Source organism: Condylura cristata, unplaced genomic scaffold, assembly GCF_000260355.1.
Source record: "Condylura cristata isolate star-nosed mole 26May11 unplaced genomic scaffold, ConCri1.0 scaffold00061, whole genome shotgun sequence".
In the NCBI taxonomy this organism is placed as follows: Eukaryota; Metazoa; Chordata; class Mammalia; order Eulipotyphla; family Talpidae; genus Condylura; species Condylura cristata.
Genome location: NW_004567162.1, coordinates 586,606 through 601,583, shown reverse-complemented (window position 1 = coordinate 601,583; position 14,978 = coordinate 586,606). Strand labels below are relative to the sequence as shown.

Here is a 14,978-nt window from a genome sequence, read left to right as displayed (position 1 = left end):
TTGCTGAAGGACAGCTGCGCTGGCCCCAGGAACGGGGTCTCCCACACCGCCTGCCAGGGCGCTGGGTAGCGGGCTGGATAGGGGATGCTACCACTGGGGGTGGGCCCGGGCTGGGCTGGGGGCGCGGAAAAGGAGACCTCGAAGGGCGGGGCGGAAGTGACGTGACGCGGGGCGGTCCGGCCGCGCACAATGGGCCATGGAGTTCCCGTTCGATGTGGACGCGCTGCTCCCGGAGCGGATCACGGTGCTGGACCAGCACCTGCGGCCCCCAGCCCGCCGACCCGGAACCACAACGCCGGCCCGGTGACACCTCAAACTTACCCCAAGGCCCCTCCGTCCTGGTTCCTCTGGAAACCTGGCCAGGCACCACGCCCCCTTCTCACTCTGGCGGCCGCTCCTTTTGATGCCCAGGCTCGCCCTTTTCGTGACCTTTGACCGCAGACCTAGTGGGGTTGAGGCGTGTTTGGCTCTGTGACCGTTCACCCCCGGAGCCAGTATGTGGTCCCAACCTAAGGATGTGGTTGACCGGACCTTCCAGACTCCCCATAAGAGCCCCAAGGGAGGAGGGAGTACCACGCCAACTGACAGGAGGTGCGGCTTCAGTTTGGGTCCCAGGGTGGGGTGGAAACCCAGAGAGGAAGACCCCAAGGTAAAGTCACAGAGCCTTAAGTCCTGAACCGCGATTAGAATGGGGGCCCAGGTTTCCAGGGGGTCATTGCTCAGGGACCCTCTAATTCAGCATCTGACTTTTTGTCTCCTTTCTATAGTATTGATCTTCAGCAGCAAATCATGACCATTGTAGACGAACTGGGCAAGGCTTCTGCTAAGGTATTTGGGGAGTCTTTAGATGGAGCAAAGAGGAGGCCTCTCTGGGGACAACAGATAAGGCAGGCCTGGGTCCTTTGGAAGGGACCTGCAGAAAATCTCTCTTCACCTCCCTGGCAGGCTCAGCACCTTCCTGCCCCTATCACTAGTGCATCGAGGATGCAGAGTAACCGCCATGTCATGTATGTGCTCAAAGACACATCAGCGCGCCCGTGAGTGCCAGATGCTCTTCTGTTGTACTTAATTCCTCCCTCCCCCAGCCCTGCTGCGTCTCTTTGCCCTCCCATTTCCAGCTGCTTCATTCTCCCCATCCTACAGGGCTGGAAAAGGAGCCATTGTTGGCTTCCTCAAAGTTGGATACAAGAAACTCTTTGTACTGGTAAGTGTTACTAGAAACTATGAATTCCTGTGCCTTTGTTCCTGAGAACAACAGTGCTGGAGATTGGCAGGCAGCAGTGTGTCTGGATCCTCAAAGGTATTTGTTGTTCTTCACCTCTTAGGATGACCGGGAGGCTCACAATGAGGTAGAACCACTGTGCATCCTGGACTTTTACATCCATGAGTCACTTCAGCGCCATGGCCACGGGCGAGAACTCTTCCATTATATGTTGCAGGTACTACTTATCTCTTCACCAGTGTATCCAAAATGAGATCAAAGACCCTTTGCCCTAAAACCTTCCAGAGGCCGTGCCTCCCACCCTCCAGCCCCCGTGGAGGGAGCTCTGATTCCCTCAGCAGGCTCACGGGTTTCTGTTGGCATGCTCTCTCCACAACTCCTACCCTGAGTCACCTGTTCCCTGCAGAAGGAGCGAGTTGAACCACACCAACTGGCCATCGACCGACCCTCACAGAAACTGCTGAAGTTCCTGAATAAACACTACAACCTGGAGACCACCGTCCCGCAGGTTAGATGCTTCAGAGGGTGTATCCTCGATGAGTGCCCCCATCATATTTATTATCTGGGGACAAAGAAGGGGCACCATCCAGGTACTCCATATTCGCTGTTGTGTAGCATTTGCATAAGCTCACTTTTTTTCTTTAAAGAACGGTTTATTTATTTATTTTAAAGATTTATGTATTTATGCAAACAGAATTGGGGTACAGGCCAGAGGTGCAAGGGTGATGAGAGGATTCTCCAGAGACAGAGTGGGGAGCAGAACAGGCAGATCAATGAAGAACACTGCTGAGGGGAGCAGCGGGTGGGTCAGAAGAGGTCTGCTGCGCCATGTGGGTCACTTCCAGGGATCAAACTCGCACTGAAGTGGCTGCGGCTGGCTTGCAGTACTGCATCCTAACCGGTTGTGCCACATGGAGGGCCTAAGCTCATTCTTATTAGTTTTTTTGTGGTAATTTCTTTTATCATACAGCTATTTGATTCTTCTATTTCGAGTCTTCATGTATTTTGTACACCTGATAAAGCTCAACCCTTTGCATAGGCTACTCTGTGATCAATTAATGTTTATTAAAAGCCCAGGATAATATACATTCTCAGTCCTTAGGGAGTTTTGATTTAAAATAGGAAGGTGGTTCCTTTAAAAATGTAATGTGATGTTAACTAGTGCTACCAATCATTCAACAAATGTTTATTGAGCACCTGGCACTGTTCTTTGGGCACTTGAAATATTTATCCAACAAGACAGATAAAATCCAGTTGTGGGGTGTATATTCTAATTGGGGAGCCAACATAATAAACATTTATATGTTTGATGATAAGTGCTCTGAAAAATGAGAACAAGCCGGGGAGTGCCACTGCGGGACGGGAGTGGTGGGATTGCAGCCCTAAATGGGATAAAGCAAAGGCCTCAATGAGGAGCGAATGTGAGCAATAACTTACAGGTGAGAATGGGAGTCGAATATTCCTGAGAGGAGAGTATCCAAGCAGGGAGAGTGGCCAGTGCCCAGGTGGAGAGGTGAGAGGGTGCCTGCTTGAGCGGACTGACACAGGTGCCTGGAGCAGTGTGAGAAGGTGGGCGCGGAGCAGTGGTGGCTGAGGTCACAGCAGTGATGAGGAGGAAGGGCATTTCAGGCTAACAGGCTGTTGCAAAGACTCTGACTTTTACTCTTAGTGGTAAAAGAAGAGCTATCATAGGGGGTTGAGCAGTAGGGTGATATGATATGACTTAATATATTTTTTTAAAGATTTTATTTATTTATGCATACAGAACTGGGGTACAGGCCAAAGGTGCAGGAGCAGTGAGAGGCTTCACTTGAGACAGAGTGGGGAGCAGAACAGGCCAGCTGACGAAGTACACTGCAGCGAGTGGGTCAGGAGCACCATGTGGGTCACCTCTGGGGCAGGGATCGAACTCATGCTGAAGTGGCTTTAGCGTCTTAGTGCTGTGCTTTAACCTGCTGCGCCACCAGAGAAGGCCCCTGACTTACTTTTAAGCAAACCACTTTGCTGAGAATAGAAGTAGCAGAGCAAGAGCAGAAGTAAGTAGGCCAATTAGGAAGCAAAATGGTAACAGCAGGGGTGGTAGGTAGCCAGCCACATTTTAAATATTTTGAAGTTGAAGTCATTAAAATTTATGGATAGATTGATTGTGGGGCAGGAGTAGTAAGGGGTCTCCCTGGTGGTGCAAGGGGTTGGTTAAAGCACAGCACTGTGAAGCTACCCGCAGCCCCTGCAGGACAAGTTCCGTCCCCAGTCAGGGAACTGACCCACATGTTACAGCAGGCCTCTCCTGTCTTGCTCGCTGCTCCCCTCAGTGAAATACAGACCATTGTGTTTCAATAGATGTGACTGTTCTGTTCCTTACTGTCTCTGGGGAATCCTCTCACCACTGCACCTTTGGCCTGCACCCCAGCTGTTCTGTACATAAATAATAAATAAAAAAAAGAGGTAGTTAAGAATGACCCCGCGTTGCTGGCTGGAGCAGTGAGAAGGATGGTGTTGTGTTGACTCTGATGGTATGTGGAGCAGTTTTGTGGGGAATAGTACAAATCCACTTTGATTATGTTAATTGGAGACTAGATGGTTGGGTACTACTTCTTTGGGAGTTAAGTGGGGTACTTCTCTGGGAGTTGAGAGGCTTGGATGGAGAGTTTTCAGCATGTGTGCAGTATGGAAAGCAGCGAGGCTGCCATCCAAGGACTGAGGATGGAGAATTGGTTCAGGGACGCGAACCCTTGGGCCTTCTGGAAGATCGAGGAGGAGAGGCAGAAGTGTGGCTAAGGGGTGGCTGGTGAAGTAGATTAAAACTTACAAGTAATGCGACCTGGGAAGCCAATGGAGAAAGTGTCTCGAGGAGGAAGGAATAGTTGGAGTAAATGCTGTTGTCTGTGAGATAAGAGGTGGTCTGGGAAGGACTGCTGGGTTCAGCCGCCTGGGGTCCTGACGGTGATTTCGGCGCAGTGGGGGTGGAAGGCTGAATGGGGAATGAGAAGCTGAGAACTGCACATGGTGAGGATAGGTCCCCCTTAAATGCAGTTTGAAGAGGAACCACGAAATAGAGCGCAAGGTGGGGGAGAGTGGATCAAGCCAGATTGACTCTTCCCACTGCAAGATCTAACAGCACAAGACTCACTGGGTGTCAGAGAATGAGGGGAGAACTGCTGAAACGGGTTTGCGAGTGGGCAGGATGGGTTGGGATTGGGGTGACATGTTAGCCTTGGGTAGAAGCAATGACTCCATTGTAACAGCATTTGATTGATTACAGAGGCGGCACAAGGGTGAAGAAAGCCGTGTCTTAAGTGTAGTCTTGAGAAGTGTGGGGACTGAGTGCGTGGGCCGGGGCGCCTTTCCTGTGGGGGAGCGACGGGCGGGGGCCCTAAGGCATGGCCTGCCCTGCAGGGCGCTGCAAGCCATAGTTGGTGTGGCTGCCTGCTGGCATGTGCTTGTTGGGAGCTGAGGCTGGTGGGGAGACACTAGGGTGGGGTCTCCTTACAGTGTCCCCCATGGATGTGCTTCCGCTGAGGCAGTGAGAGTAATGGAGGAGCACAGTATTGAGCATAAACGCTTTCCCCAGGGATCTTGTAATAGCAGAGCCGTAGAATGGCAACAAAATCGACTATTTCATGAATTCTCTGGACTATCCATGCATGTAATAATAATAATATAGTAGCAATAATGTTGTGATTGAGGTCTGTGCTATTTTATTTTTTAAATGTTAGGTCAGTGATTTTTTTTTAATACTATTTTTACTTATTTATGCATACAAGAACTGGGGGTACAGGCCAGAGCTGCGGGGTAAGAAGATTCACCAGAGACAGAGGTGGGGGCAGAACAGGCAAATACACTGAAATACACTGCTGAGGGAGCAGCGGGCGAGACAGGAGAGGTCTGCGGGGCCATGTTGGTCAGCTCCCTGGCGGGGGATCAAACTCACGCTGAAACAGCTGCAATAGCTTCATAATGCTAAGAATTCACCCATTTGCCACCAGGAAGGCCCAGCAGTCTGTGCTATTTTTTACCCCATTGGGGGTTTATAAAGATTAGATTAGTCATTTGACCAAGTCCATACTGCTAAAAAGTGTAGACTTCAAATTTGAACCATAGCCCCTACTTCTTGACTACTCAGTAAACTTGGCTGCAAGTAGAATCCAGAGTCTGGGCTTGAAGGCCTCCCTGGTGACCTGGGTGTTAAGTCTCAGCACTGTCACCACTATTGCTGAAATTGACTCCCAGGCAGGAAGCTAACCCATAGACTGCAGCAGACCTCTCCTGTTTTCACCTGCTCCCCTCAGCAGTGTATTTCAGTAAATCAGCCTGTTCTGCTCCCCACTGTCTCTGGTGAATCCTCTCACCACCACCACCCTCCCCCCACCCCATCTCTGGCCTATACTTTAGTTCTTCTACACAAAAATTAAAATCTGAAAAAAAAAAGTAAATAAAAAATTCTGGGCCTTGAGTCTCATCTTGCCACTTGTAGCTACTTTGCTTTGGGTAAGTAAATCATCAAGTCTTTTTCACTTCTTCCCTCCCTCCAGGAAAAAAGTTTAATATAAAGATTCCAGATTCACATCAAGATAAGTGATCAAAATGAAATATCTTTGTCTTGATAAGAGTTCACCTCTTGCATTTTCTTTAACTTCCCTTGCTGTTCCCGCCTCCTACCCCCCTGCTTCTTGTTACTTCCCCATCTTTGGTTACATTGAGCCAGCCCTTTCTACCCTTCCACTCCTACCAATGATTTGGAAAGTTTACTACACAAGCTAAGATGGCTACTATTACACTGTTTAACTGTAGGCTTTTTTATACTTTGTTTTAAAACAGTGATTCCAAAGGTTGTTGTGAAGGCCAAATGGAATGTGATACTGTTTTGAAATCACTCCCAAATGTAGTAAACTCTTATGGACATGGCCTCCTGCCCTCCATGTCTTTCCCCTACAGCTACTACTTCAATCTTAGATTTTATGAAAAAAGCCTTAGCTTGTCTCTCATATTTTTGTGCACTTGAGCCACTTGGCCTCATGAATGTGTTGAGGTTTTTTTTGTTGTTGTTGGTTTGGGATATTCCCTAACATTCTGTGTGCTGTGTCTCTGTTAGCCCCATCTTGAGACAACTGACGAGTTGGGTCAGGGTTTTTTGTGTATGTGTAGAAGAGCTGGGGTATAGGCCAGAGGTGTGGGGGGTGAGAAGATTCACCAGAGACAATGTGGGGAACACTCTAGGCCAATTTACTGAAATACACTGCCAAGGGGAGCAGTGGGCGAGAGAGCGGTCTACTGTGCCCTATGTGGGTCGGCTCCCTGGCTGTACCAGTGATAGCACTGAGCCTTAACCTCTAGGCCACCAGGGAGGCCCAGGAGTTTTCTTTTTTGAGCAGGGTTTTTCTTTTTTGAGATGAGATTCAGTATTTTAACTATTGAAAATATACCGTTCACCAGTTTTTAGTATGTTCACAGTGTGCAACCATCACCATTCTCTAATTACAGAAAATATTCATCACCCAAAAAGAAACCCATATTTATTAAGTAGTCACTTCTTCTCCCCCCAACCCCCATCAACCATTAATCTACTCTCTCTGTGAAGTAGTTTATTCTGGACATTTTATATAAGCCAACCCCCGTCAACCATTAATCTACTCTCTCTGTGAAGTAGTTTATTCTGGACATTTTATATAAGCGGAATAATGATACACAGTTTGTGTGTTTGGCTTTTACTTAGCATAATGTCTTCACAGGGTTCATCCACATTGTAGCATGTCATAGTACCTCATTCCTTTTCAGAATATCCTTGGCAGGATATTCCATTATGTGGACTTACCATATTTTATGTCCATTTATCAACTGATATTTGATTTCTGCTTTTTGACTGTTATGATTAATATGCTATAAATATTCATGTAAAATATTTTTATAAAGATTTATGCATATAGAATTGGGGTGTAGGCCAGACGTGTGGGGGGATTCACCAGAGACAGAGCAGAGAGCAGAACAGATTGATGAAGTACACTGCTGAGGGGAACAGCAGGTGAGGTAGGAGAGGTCTGCTGTGCCATATGGGTCACCTCCGAAGCCGGGGATCCAATTTGTGCTGAAGCTGCTGTGGCTAGCTTCACAGTGCTACATGTTAACCTGTTGTGCCATCGGGGAGAGCCCATGTAAAAGATTTTTTAAAAAGATTTTTTTGTTTATGCATACAACAACTAGGGTGTAGGCCAGAGGTGCAAAGGTTAGGGGGTGAGGGGGGCAAGAGGATTCACCAGAGACAGAGTGGGGAGCAGAACAGGCATATTGACTGAACACACTGCTGAAGGGAGCAGCAGGGAAGACAGGAGAGGTCTGCTGTGCCATGTGGGTCAGCTCCCTGGCTGGGGATGAAACTCAGGTCATTTTTTGAGGAACTGACTGTTTGCCACAGTCCCTGCAGCGTTTTACGTCGCCTCCCACCAGGGAGGCTTCCAACTTCTTGATAGCTGTCTTAACAGACATGAAGTAGAATATCTTTTCATTTTGATTTGCATTTTCCTAATGATTAATGGTGTTGAGCATCATTTTAAATGCTTATGGACATTTGTATGTCAACTTTTGAGAAATGTTTATTCAGGTTCACTATCCATTTTTGAATTGTGTTCTCTATCCATGAGTTGTAGGAGTTCTTTATATTTTAGATATAACACTCATCAGATGTATGATTTGACAGTATTTTCTACAATTCTGTGGGTTTCTATTCATTTTCTCAATGGTGTCTTTTGAAATACAGAAGACTTTACTTTTCATGAAGTTCAATTCATCTTTTTTTCTTTCATTGCTTGTGTTTTTGTCATGTTAAAGAAGCCATTGCCTATACTAGAGTCATAAAAATTTTCCCTTATATTCTAAGAGTTTCTGTTTCTAGATCTTACATTTAGAACTTTGATCTATTTTTACTTATTTTCCTATGCAGTGGGTTAATGGTGCAACCCATTGTATGTGGATGTTCAGTTGGTTAAGCCCAGCTCTGCTCAGACTGTTCTTTGACCATGTAGTGTTGCAGATTAGTTGACCATAGTTACATGGGTTTATTTCTGTTGACAGATTCTCTTCATATCATTGGCTTATGTATTTGTCCTTAGGCCTCACCATACTGTTTTGATTACTGTAAATTATAGTAAGTTTTGAAATCAAGAAGTGTGTGTGAACTCCTCCAGCTTCCTTCTTTTTCAAGATCTTTGTGACTATTCAAGGTCCATTACAATTCCTTATCAACTATAAGATCAGATTACCAGAGTCTAAATTTTTGACTGAGTTTGTCAACAAGAAAGGCTGAATTTCATTCTGCTCCACTCACTGCAGGTTTTCTAGCATATGATTCTACACCACATGTTCAGAGTAGCTGAATAGACAATTATACTTGTTTCATACTACAGGTGAACAACTTTGTGATCTTCGAAGGCTTCTTTGCCCATCAACATGGTAAGTTTTCTCACCTTGTGTGTGCTGGTCAAGTAGCTGGGGTGAGGGGAAGGAAAGAGGTGGATTCCTTTTCCCATTGGCTCCCTCACTCAGGGGCACCACCACTTCCCTCCTCACAGGGCCCTCTGCTCCCTCTCTGAGGGCAACTCGACACTCTCGCGCTGCTGCGGTTGATCCTACGCCCCCTGGTAAAGCTGATTGGTGGGGTGGGCTTTAGTGCCGTGATGGCTGGAGACCATGAGCCAGCTCAGTGCGATCTCTGGGCTCTTTTTGGAGAAGTCTGTAGCACTCATTACCCACTAGTCTTTGCCCTCATGGGACCTCAGTACACTTTATACACATCAAGAGTTTTAGCTTAGCAAACTCACGGGGAGCCTGTCTGACAATTAAGGTTGATGGGACCCCTGCTTGCGTCAGGTCCATCAAGTCCATCAAGGTAGGCCAGAGGCACTGTGTAAACACCCCTCAATTTTCTGTCAGTTCAGGGAAGGCAGTGCACTCAGCTCTTCCTTTTCCAGTCCGCAGAATAGTGACACGAATGGTCCAAAGTTTAAATACTTGTTTTAGAAGATAAGACTCAGAATTTATATTTCCAAGCAAACAATGAAGTTCATTTAGAGAAAGCAAACTTCAGAAGTGCTGAAAAATTGTCCAGGTTCGCATTTCACCCTGTGTCCATCCTCATGCACACAGGCTCCTGCTGATCTGAGCCGCATCCTCCCTCTTCTCGGCTGCCTCCCATGGAGAAGCACAGCCTTCTGCGGGCTGCAGTGCCTGCTGTACAGAAAGGCGCCTCCCCGAGCTGGCTCTGTCACTAGCTCTCATCTCCTTAATGAGAAAAGATGAAAGTCAAAGAAAAGTGTGTTACCAGTTACCAGCTTCGACCCGTGCTGGACACTTGAGAAGCATTTCATATGCACGACACCCTTTGGTTTCCCAGACTTCCCCACGAGGCCCTGCTGCCTGCAGGCTGTGAGAGCAAGTGAGCGCCAGCAGGAACGCTGGTCTGCAGGAAGGGGTAAAGCTTAAGTGGATCCCCTGAGAGGCGTCTAATATACCACACAGGATGGAGCCCTCTTGCAGGAAAGGAGGAGGGAGCATGTAGAGGAGTGAGGCAGGAGGAGGCAGAACTAAGGCAGTCTGTTAGCACCCCCTTACTGTAACTCCCTGGACAGATGTCTGGTATTTTCTCTCCCTTTCTCCTCCCTGTGAAAACTTAAGTCTCTCCCACCTGTACTTAAGGAGAGGTCCAAACCCAACCTCCTCTGACCTCTTCAGAGCAATTCTTGATTAACCAAGGGCTTTGTCCGTCTCATCTAGAGAGACCTGGGGTCCTCATTGGCCCGGCTGGGACCTTTCCACTGCCCCAGCATCCCAGGGGGCCCTGACAGCACTCACTGACAGTAAGAGCTCACCCGCCTTGGCTGCCCTTCTCCTGCATCTCCCAGGCCCCAGAGTCTCCCTAGAGCTTATCCCCCGACTCGGCATTCAGCCTACTCCTTCTGGCTCTCCTCAAAAGTGCTCTGGCATTCCCCCCAAGCCCCCTCTTGGTATGATGGCATTGCCACAGAGCTGCTTCTGCAACGGAGCTTAACTCTCCTTCCCCAGGAGAAGCTGTGATGTCAAGAAGCAGAGGCTGGGGTCAGCGGGGAGTGCCTGGGAGGAGGGGGCGTGAAGTGTGTCTTCTCTGATGTTGATCTTGCCTGTGTTCCCTCCACTGCCAGCTCCAGCAAGGAAACTCCCCCCCAAGAGAGCAGAGGGCGACATTAAGCCGTACTCCTCCAGTGACCGAGAATGTAAGAGGGCTGCGCGGGTGTCCGGGCTTGGGGGGCCTTGACCCGGGGAAGGGTCTGTTCTTCTCAAGGCTCTGATTTCTTTTTTTCTCTACCCTGGTTTTTGCTGTTGACTCCTCCCTCTCCTTTTTCCTCTGTCTTGCTCTCTATTCTCTCTCCCCCAAGTTCTGAAGGTAGCTGTGGAGCCTCCTTGGCCCCTAAACAGGGCTCCCCGCCGTGCTACACCTGCAGCTCACCCACCCCCTCGCTCCAGCAGCCTGGGGAACTCTCCAGAACGGGGCCCCCTCCGCCCCTTTGTGCCAGAGCAAGAGCTGCTGCGGTCCCTGCGCCTCTGCCCCCCGCATCCCACTGCCCGCCTTCTGCTGGCTACCGACCCTGGGGGCAGCCCAGCCCAGCGTCGCCGCACCAGGTAACAGCAGCTGGAGGGCTAGGCGGCCTCCGGACTCCGAGGGTGCTAGAAATGGCAGGGGCGATTTGAACCCTTTAGCAAGGTGAAGTAACAGGGCAGGAGGGCTAGAGTCTGAAAATCTTCAAAGAATAAATTGGAAAGTATTTGGGGGAGTGCCGTGCAGTGGGAGAGCAGATGGGATTTTTTTTTTTTTTAAAGATTCATTTATTTGTGCATACAGAACTGGGGTACAGGCCAGAGGCTCAGGGGCGGTGAGAGGCTTCACCAGAGACAGAGCGGGGAGCAGAACAGGCAGATCGACGAAGTACACTGCTGAGGGGAGCAGTGGGCGGGTCAGGAGAGGTCTGCCACGCCTTGTGGTCACCTCCGGGGCAGGCGGGAATCGAACTCATGCAGAAGCGGCCCTAGATTCTCAGTGCTGTGCTTTAACCCGCTGCGCCACCAGGGAGGGCCGCAGATGGGATTTTATATGGAGTCTAGGGACTCTAAAGTAGGTTGGGGAGAAGGGTAGGGAGGACAGGTGTATTGAGGAGGGAACTGAGCCTCTAAGTGTGGGGAGACCATGCTTTAATACACTGGGAAGGGGTAGGGCCTCTGACACAATTGGGGAGCGCCTGGCTGCAGGCTGGTGTCTTTGAGTGGCAGGAGCCCATCCCAGCAGGCAGAGCGGGTAACTCCTGTGTTTGTCTCCCAGCTTTCTCTTCACCTGACTGCTGTTTTTCTCTCTTCCCCCATTTTCCCTCTCCCTTTATCCTGTCCATGACATCCCTCCATAGCTCCCTTCCCCGCTCTGATGAAAGCCGATACTGATAGACAGCTAACCCCTTGCTCATGGGGAGACCTGGGTGTGCAGAGACCCCTCTCCCTGAGAACCCCAGACCCACTCTTTATAGCATCCCTAGGATCCACTGGAACCTGACAGAGCCCATAGGGTTCCCCCTTCCCCTTTCTTGATAACTGGGTTGTCAGGGTCCCAGATGGCCTATTACTTGTAGCTTTTCCTACCATAGAAAGCTCCCCTTTATCTCTTAACTTGGGCTCTGAACACTTACAGCCCAATTCGCTGCCAAATGCTTTGAGCAGCTCATACTAGTTATCCAGAGAAGCGCACGCTTGCTGTCAGACTCTAGAACGCCATGGAAAGTCCCAGGGCGTCCTCTACTAGTGTAACCTTTTAAGGAGTCTTGTCCATGGAACAAATCCCGTATTCCCTCTAGTGTCTACTGGTAGCTCCAGCGCTGCCTTGTGCTGCCTACCACACTCAGCCTCTTAGTCTGCCCACGCCAGCCAGTTAAGGTAGGACAGGGACGTACCAGCTCCCAAAGGGATCCAGTCATCATTGCCAAACTTCATCTCCATGTTTTCTGTATTTGTCAGGGAGCCCCGAAGCTGATGTTTGTTTTGGGGTTCTAAAGACTCATCTCCCTTCTAAAGACACCTCTTCCCCAGGTCCAGATTCTGTGAGGATGTCTGTCTCTTGGCAGTGGATCCCTACTAAGTACCTTAGGATCACTCTTAGCCAGGTTTCAGAAGATAAGCCTGAATCTCAAGGATCTATTAACTCCTGGAGTTCCCTCACCCATCTCTACAGTGGCTAGATACTGATAGATTGCTGTCTTGTGAGATTGGTTTGAGATGCGGGAACTCTTCCTCTGACCTTCCTTTCTTCTTTCCTCCTTAGTAAGGACCTCTTCCCTGTTCCAAACCTTGGAGATAGAACATCCTTTCCCCTCCCCACCTCCTGAGTGTGTGGTAGATCAGGTTCCCTGTGTTCCCTCCAAACCTTGGGAGCAGGATCTCCCTCTCTCCCAACACACCTTCTCTTTTCTTTTCTCCAGTATTGTCTGAATCAAGTGTGAATTCTTTTGTGTTTTTTAAATGGACATTTTCAATGAAAAACAAACAAAAACCTTTGCCTCAGCCTCGTCTGTGTGTCACTCCTTATTTTCCTGAGATTTTAAGACCTTTGCCCCCCTCACATCCTTTACCTTTGGGGTCTCCCACTCTTCCAGCAAGCTCAGAGCTTCCTTGGCGGCTCTGGTGTCTGTAGTCATATTCATTGCTGAGTCTTCTGCGATTCTGTCACCAGATCCCTCTATGTTGCTCCTGTGTTTACTGCTCCCCCATTCCCGTCAGAAGCCACCAGCTCTCCTCAGCGACTTCTGTCTTTACCCCAAGCCAGCCCTTGCCAAGATGTGAAGGTGTATCAACATCTCTGGGATCCATTCATTGCCTCACCCTGTGATAATAATCCCCTAATCATATCCTGGATTCTTCCCACTGATTTCCTGCCATCTGCCCCACTAAACCCTTAGACCTTTCTCAAGACGATCTTAACCCCTGTTGAGTCCAGCTATCTGTCACCTCTGCTCCCTCCAAAGGCTCCTTTCCTTCTCCTCCTAAATTCAGCCTCACCGCTCCCAATTTCTCTCTGGTCTGACATATCCTGTCATTACAGTAGCCATGTTTCCAAATCAAACACCAGGGTACCTGGTACAACAGATGCATTTTGCCTCCCAGTGAGTCTGTTTTTATGACATGAGTTGGATCACATTTAACCTTCTGTTAAACCCATTGCCTCCATTAGAAATAAAGCACCAAATCAGGACTGCTCCAGAAAATCTTGGGGTATAAAGTAAGCTGCTTCCCCTTTATTGGAATATAACTTAGATGGAAATTGAAACCCCATAGGAATGATAATTTCCTTTTCCTTTTGTTGCTTGCTCTTTCTTTTTGTTCCTCCTCTCCATACCCACTCACCCTTCATCCTGTGGCCTCCTCCCCATCATCTCCCATTTCTTCTACAGGGGCACTCCCCCAGGGCTGGTAGCCCAAAGCTGCTGCTACAGCCGCCACGGGGGGTTGAATTCCTCATCCCCCAATACAGGTAAGTACTCATCTCTCCTTACCCGAATCAAGTAGGCCATATTCACGACCCTGGCCAGCGCTCCCATGTGCATGCCTGGTATTTCCACAGGCAATCAAGAATTGAAGCAGGGGGAACAGGAAAGAGAGACTAGGTGAGGTCTGAGTCCCTCTTCTAACAGCCTCCCACCAGCTCTGACTCCTTTGCTAACATCGCCCTGTTACTCCTGCCAGTCCTTACTCTCTCGCATGGACAGTAGCTCCTCCCCTCTCACAAATCCTAACATCCTACCTCTCCCCATAGGTTCAACTTAGTGCTTCCTTTTGGTGCTCTCTGAAGGGTTTCAAATATGGACATAACACTAATGGCTCTAGCCTCATACAGCATTTGGTCCCCCTCTGCATAGAAGCTGGACAGACCTTAAAGAGTCTGTGATATAACTGTCACTTTAGTACCCCTAAAACCTACTCTTCGTCTCCCTTCCACCTACCAGGTGTTCCAGTGAGGAAAAGGTCTTATCAAAGGACGGGTCTGGAAAGGAACCCATGCACACAGTTCCTCCACAGGCTCAGGCCGCCCCAGCCCAGGCCCAAACGCAGGCCCAGGCCACACCAGCCCAGCCCACATCTGCTCAGGCCCCACTGGCCCAGGTTGCACCGGCCCAGGTTGCACCGGCCCAGGCTGCACCGGCCCAGGTTGCACCGGCCCAGGCGGCACCCGCCCTAGCCACACTGGCCCAGGCGGCACCCGCCCAGGCCTGGACAGTGGGTGGGGACATGTTCAACGCCAGGTTCATTCGAAACTTGCAGGAGCGCCGTAGCACTAGGCCGTGGTGACAACGATCTCTCCTCACACCTTCAAAGTCAGTATTTTTCTCTCACCACAGGAGTGCGATAAAGCCAGCCCTCATGGGTATTCACTCACTCATTCATTCATTTGACAGGCTCATCGGTGCCAAATCATTTGTATTTTATTTTTAAGCTGAGCAATAAAAGTATTTATTTTTATCACGAGTTATGGGAAACTGGATTGTCGTCATTTCAGTCCCCCTCTCCCCTCACGCAGCACCCATTGCGACCACACTGTCGCCCAGCTTGCTGCGCAGGCGCCACAGGTGGAGTGAGCCCTACCAGGGACCCGCTAATTCGCTGCGCAAGCGCTCTGCGGCAGGAGCGCTCACGCGTGCGCAGGCGCACTTACTGCAGACAGCGCCTCACCGCCTCCGCGGAACCCGCAGTGCGCAAG

General features: G+C 49.4%; 1 protein-coding gene across 2 annotated transcripts; it reads left to right on the top strand.

Annotated features, from left to right (window-relative positions):
- Positions 1 to 189: 189 nt before the first annotated feature.
- On the top strand, positions 190 to 14,719 carry ATAT1 (alpha tubulin acetyltransferase 1). Of its 2 annotated transcripts, XM_012734599.1 has the most exons (13): positions 190 to 303; positions 768 to 828; positions 946 to 1,037; positions 1,144 to 1,204; positions 1,326 to 1,439; positions 1,629 to 1,730; positions 8,620 to 8,665; positions 8,785 to 8,853; positions 10,390 to 10,461; positions 10,624 to 10,867; positions 13,675 to 13,754; positions 13,845 to 13,887; positions 14,227 to 14,719. In XM_012734599.1, exons 1-13 carry the CDS (start codon positions 197 to 199, stop codon positions 14,567 to 14,569), a joined length of 1,434 nt encoding a protein of 477 aa, XP_012590053.1. In that variant the 5' UTR covers positions 190 to 196; the 3' UTR covers positions 14,570 to 14,719. The 2 variants fall into 2 exon arrangements, with proteins under 2 accessions (XP_012590053.1, XP_004695425.1); XM_004695368.2 differs by lacking the exons at positions 13,675 to 13,754; positions 13,845 to 13,887; positions 14,227 to 14,719 and adding an exon at positions 11,644 to 12,787.
- The last annotated feature ends 259 nt before the right edge of the window (positions 14,720 to 14,978 follow it).

What these genes read in the sequence shown, in the direction of transcription:
- ATAT1 (XM_012734599.1), top strand. Translation starts at nt 197, where the DNA reads ATGGAGTTCCCGTTCGATGTGGACGCGCTGCTCCCGGAGCGGATCACG. An exon ending in TGGGCAAGGCTTCTGCTAAG is followed by an intron (nt 829 to 945) that starts GTATTTGGGGAG and finishes CCTCCCTGGCAG; the next exon opens with GCTCAGCACCTTCCTGCCCC. An exon ending in AAAGACACATCAGCGCGCCC is followed by an intron (nt 1,038 to 1,143) that starts GTGAGTGCCAGA and finishes CCCATCCTACAG; the next exon opens with GGCTGGAAAAGGAGCCATTG.